Source organism: Neltuma alba, unplaced genomic scaffold (assembly GCF_004799145.2).
Source record: "Neltuma alba isolate B1F8T4 unplaced genomic scaffold, ASM479914v2 tig00010194_pilon, whole genome shotgun sequence".
Classification (NCBI taxonomy): Eukaryota; Viridiplantae; Streptophyta; class Magnoliopsida; order Fabales; family Fabaceae; genus Neltuma; species Neltuma alba.
This window is the reverse complement of record NW_021635132.1, coordinates 279,907-285,623: the sequence shown is the minus strand read 5'-3', so window position 1 is coordinate 285,623 and position 5,717 is coordinate 279,907. Positions and strand designations below refer to the sequence as shown.

At 40.9% G+C, this 5,717-nt stretch overlaps 1 protein-coding gene across 1 annotated transcript; it reads left to right on the top strand.

Moving 5' to 3' along the window:
- The first annotated feature begins 2,499 nt into the window (after positions 1-2,499).
- LOC114754823 (uncharacterized) lies at positions 2,500-4,726 on the top strand. The gene is made up of 4 exons (XM_028943661.1): positions 2,500-3,422; positions 3,511-3,663; positions 3,878-4,283; positions 4,419-4,726. The coding sequence occupies exons 1-4, from the start codon at positions 2,571-2,573 to the stop codon at positions 4,724-4,726; spliced, it is 1,719 nt and encodes a 572-aa protein (XP_028799494.1). The 5' UTR covers positions 2,500-2,570.
- Positions 4,727-5,717: the final 991 nt, after the last annotated feature.

Below are 5,717 nucleotides of genomic sequence, written 5' to 3'. Positions count from 1 at the left end.
CTTCTAATTTCTACAATACAAATACACAATAGTATCAATTAATTATAACTAGTAAACATATCTAGAGAGCATGTTAATTAAGAAAAGGATTTTGAATTTAAGCACTCAATTATTTAAACAATTAATTATAGTTCATGGAAATATAATTATAATTTATGGATCATGTAGGACTAAATATATAAGTATAGTCCAACAAATAAAATATGACAATAAAAAAGATAGCTAAATATTCAAATGCCGCATATTCGAATACCAAGCCAAAAAGATAACTAAAATATTAAGTCCCTGTCTCTCTGACTCTGTGCCCATAGCTAGGTCCCACAGTTTATTTTTATATTTCTTTCTAACTTCATTCCAAACTCAACAAAATCCTCTTGGTTACGTGCAAATGGAAACATATATACGTATATGACAGTTACAGGCTTCTGAATTGTTTTATCATATTCTTCAGTACATTCAACCTGGATTAAACGCATATTTAGGAGATAGATCACGATGTAGCTGAAGTAAACACAAGTTGGTCAGCTCGCTACGAAGAAAAATGGATCCTAACATGGATTCCTCGGTCACAGCTCAGAGCTCACTCAACACACACACACATATATATATATAAGCTTATACATCGATCAAAATCAAATAGTTACAGGCTTACAGCTTATTCAATATATATATAAGCATCAAACGCTATCTTCTCCATCAGTACTACTGGTAGTTGGCTTTGGTTTTGGCAAAATAAACAGAGCATAGGTTCATTGAAATAGTCGATTACTGATACAAAGCTGTTTAGAATCCAATGAGCAGAGAATGATTTACCTGTTTAGAATCCAAGAGATTTGAACTGTGATGACTTCAAATTTATGATCACCTCTGCCTTCAAGCCTCCACTTCTCTGACTTGGGTTTTTCCAACTCCTTCAAAGTGAGAACATGTGGACGCTGAATCAGAAATAACTTGATCGTGAATGTTGGCAGACGACGACGCGTATGAACAGAGCACGACGGAGCACGGTGGAGGACGACGGAGCACGGTGGAGGACGACGGAGGAAGAAGATGGAGAAGTAGTAGTGGGGACCTAGGGCACTCAAACTCACAAAGTTGGTCCTGCCACTCCCGCGTTCATGACGGAAAGGCCGAAAGTGCCAAGCAAAAAGTCAGAAATAGGGGTCCCTTGAAATCTTTTTTAAAAAAATTATTTTTTGTAATGTAATAAATATAAAATATATGGACTTTTGGCAGTTTTGGGCCTTTTTTTTTAAGGGAAAATGACAGATAAAGAAGGCTAAAATAATAAAATGCCAGAATGGGAAGCTAAGCAAATGTATTACCAGATAGGGAAGTGTTGCCTGATTTGGGATTATGCAAATGTTGCACAATTACAAAACAGCCCCTGTCAGTCAGCGTTTGAAAGCGGAGAGAGAGAAGGCGCGCGCGAACACTCCTGCACTGACCGTCGTGCTTCCCGGTTTCTCGCTTCCACCATCCCCATTGTTGCCCTAAAAACGCCGGCAAGCTGGACAGTTGAGGACCCCGAAATAGTGTGTGCGTAAGAGAGCAGAGGAGTTGGAAGTGGAAGGGCGTGCTGTTCGAAGGGCGAACGTGGTCGCGTCTGACTGATTGTGTGGAAAGACGAAGGTTGGCGCACGGTGATTCACCATTGCAGTTAACAAGCATCAACAGCATTTCAGTGAGGTAAGTTCAGGCATTTAAGTTTCGTGCTGTGGTCGACGTTTCTGGGTGAGTCTGGGAATCAATGATAGGGCAATATTTAGATATGACGCGATGAAGTTTGTGAATGACAGGAATGGCGATTAAGGGTTTATGCTGAGTCGCTATGGCAAGCTATTCTGTTTTTAATAACGTAGTTGAGAACTGGAAAAATGGGTTTTGAAATCAGTAGGAAAATTGTCTGATTGACTGGAAAAATTATATGAACAACTGGAAATGACAATAACATACTGGTAAATGACTATGATCGAACCTAAAATGACCATATTCATAGTAATGACCTTACTGTCTGAATGAGTGGAAAGATTATATGAATAAACTGGAAATGACAATACCAAACTGGTAAATGACTATGAAGGAACTTGAAATGACCATATTCATAGTAATGACCTTACTGTCAGACTGTAATGGCCATGTTGGTAATGACAATGAATTAAGTGGGAATGACCATATTCATATTAATGACCTAACTGTTAGTCTGTAATGGGCATATTGGTAATGACAATAAGTTAACTGGAAACGACCATATTCATACCGGCATCCTTACTGTCACTCTGTAATGGCCATATTGTAAATGACAATGAATTAATTGGAAATGACCATATTCATAGTACTGACCTAACTGTTAGTCTATAATGGGCATATTGGTAATGACAATAAATTAACTGGAAACGACCATATTCATACCAGCATCCTTACTGTCACTCTGTAATGGCCATATTGTAAATGACAATGAATTAATTGGAAATGACCATAACGAATCTGGAAAGAACTAGATGTGTAGTAAATGTATTAAAATTATGATTTAATGATGGTACCTTGATGACTTTGCAGAACTATACGAGATGGTGTTGGAAGAAGGGGAAGGGTCCACAAGCAAAGGAGTCCACAGTGGGCTTGTGTTGTTCAGAAGGGAGTATATGGCTAAACGAGGTGAGAAGTGTAAAAACGCAAGAGAAGAAAAAATTGAAGTGGGGAAGGCATGGAGGGCCCTGAGTGAAGAAGAGAAAGATAGGTATAATGAGAGGGCAAGGAAAACGAAGCCACAGAAAGGTGAGAAGAAGAAGTATGATGTTCCCTTGTACACCCGGTGCTCATTGCCCGGATTTCTATCATTGGCTGAATATGTGAAGAAGAACAGGCGGTTGAGGCAGAAAGTTCAGAGGATGGGATTTGGGAACTTGCTTAATGTGAATGTGAAGCAACTTCCACGTGATCTACTTGTGTCATTGTTGAGATGCTATGACCCACCAACGCATTTTTTGACCATTAGAGGGCAAGGGCAGGCAATTGAGGCAAAAGATGCGCATGAGTTTCTAGGTGTACCTGACAGTGGGGAGGAAGTGAAATCTGATGTTAGTGAGGATGACCCGGAATACAAGAGGTTGAAGGACACTTATTGGAAGGTTCCATTTACCCAGATACTGAAGAGGATATTATCTGGGGAAGAAAGCGACAATTTTGAGTTCCTATTTATGCTTTATACAGTTGGAGCTTTTCTATGTCCTGGGTCAAGCACAACTGTACATATACGTTTGTTGAAAGTGATGCGTCACACGATGAATGGGTTTTGGAAATATGATTGGTCAACGTACATAATCAAGAACCTGTGGAAGGAAATGGGAGACTTTGTGAAGATGACAAAGAAGAAGAAGAAAGGAACCTGCAATGTTGGAGGGTGTCTTTATTTGCTGCTGGTAAGTCAATATTTTTCTTATGGTTCACTATATTTTTGTCTTTTGTTATTGTTGCAGAAGTGTGACCTATCTTTATTTGGTTTTGCAGCTGTATTTTGTTGAGCGTTTCCCGCTGGGATTGTCTGTTGACCGGGGTTCAACAAGCGCCATTGAATATTGGACCGAGGAGAAGATAAAGGAGAGGGTGGAGAAAGAGAGAGGCAGCAGCATGGGAATATTGCATGGAAGCAGTGGCAGCGAGGTATACTCAGCAGGACATGAGGACAGTTCAATTTTGCAGTCTTTAGATCCGGTATGTGGGAACTTAGAAAATATACGTGACCTGAGTTTAAGTCAGTCTATTAGCAAGGTTGATACTTGAGATGACAAGACTTTATTTAGAAATGACCAGTGAGATACTGGCATTTGATAACAGTGAACAATTTTTTTGATATCTTCATTTACTGTGTATGCAGGCATTGAAGGAGTTGAGGGCTCGTTTTGTGAAGAAGCTTGAAGAAAGCCAGAGGACGTTAATGAAGGCTCTTGATGATGAGCTACTCAAATTGCAGATTGGATTGAACGCCAAAGTTAAGGGGATGGGGAATGAGAATGCCACTGCTAAAGAAGGGGTTGAAACAGTTGGTGATGCAGCTGGTAACGATGCTGAAGAAGCTGATGATGTTGACCGAGTGGTGGAGGAGATTGCAAGAGAGGTTGCAGCGGGAAGTGCAGATGAGGAACTTGATGAGGATGAAACCAGCAAAGGAGATGATGAGAAGGATGAGGATGAGGAACAACATGACCTTCATGACAGGGAAGTCAGTGATGATTACATGGTTGAGGAGGTGGAAGAAGAGGGTGACCGTGATGGTCATGGAGGTGATGACGACGACGACGAGGATGAGGAGGAAGATGACCATGATGACAGGGAAGGAGGTCATGTGGTTGATGAGGAGGAAGATGACCATGATGACATGGAAGTCAGTCATGATTATGTGGTTGAGGAGGCCGAAGATGATGATAAGGAGGTTCGGGATTCAGATGATGAGGGGGAGGAAGCTACACATGTACTGACAATGACCCCTACCAATGTTCCTTTGCTGTTGGATCGAGAATGGGTGAGCAGTGACAGTGGGGAGGAAGGAGGGCCTGAAAAATCGATTGACCTTCGGAGGTCAACAAGGGCAAAGAGTTCCACAATTAAATCTCCGTGGATAGAATTCAAGGCAGCTCCGAGGACGAAGAGGCCAAAGGAGGAAAGTGACATCTTTTTCACTTTAATATCCCGTAGACCCAAGGGAGAGGAAGAGGGGAATATGTAAGTATATCCGTAGCTAGTGTTTTGTTTTTAAATGACACAGTGTGCCCTGAAAATGACAGCAATAGGATTGAAAATGACAATAACATACATGGGAATGACAAGTATTGATGTCCCCAACACCATACTTTCTGTCACTGACATCTGACAATGTTTGCAGGACTGTCATCAAAATGTTTGATGAAGATATAGACCGACAACAGCTGTTTTCCCTGGGTGGAGTGAACAGAGTAAATAACAGGGTATTTAGAATGCTCTGTCCCTGCACCCACGATTATGTTTGATAATGTTTGGTGAGATTATTGTACCAGAATGACGTTTTCACTTGTGTTCTGTAGGTGCTTAATTTGGTGTGCAAGGCAGTGATGGAGGACATGAAGGCAGAGTTGGGGCCAGGGAAGAGGCACATTTTCGATGTTGATTTCATGGTGAGGTTGCATAATTCCAAATGCAAATACCAATGACAGCAATTGAATTGGAAATGACTTGTTCTCTGTTAATGGATTAACAATTTCATGTCATGCAGAACATGATGGCACATGATCCAACCTGGAAAGCCCAAAAATATAAGAAGCTCTTTCTTCCTGAGTTCGTTGGCTACAACTTAGCTGAATGTGATTTCATAATTGGTCCTGCTCTTGTTGGCCAACACTGGTTTTGCGTTGCCATTCAGCCTAGCACATTGGATTTCCACGTAATAGACTCCATGAGGAACCATTTCGGAACCAAGGACAGAAAGCAGAAGAAGAAGGTTGTCATCAAAGACCCAGTGGAAATGGCTGTGGATGATTGTGTAAGAAAAAACTCATTATCTTTACCCTAGTTTTTGAACTTGGAAAATCATTAAACTTTCTATGTTGGTCCTGAATGTTGTTGCAGAGGAAGAGGCTCAATATTATACTGGACTTGGTCAAGCCAGGATTGGTTGGGAAAAAGCCAATGTCTCCCATGATATTTGCAGCAGTTCCCCAGCAGAATAACCTGTCAGTTTTGTC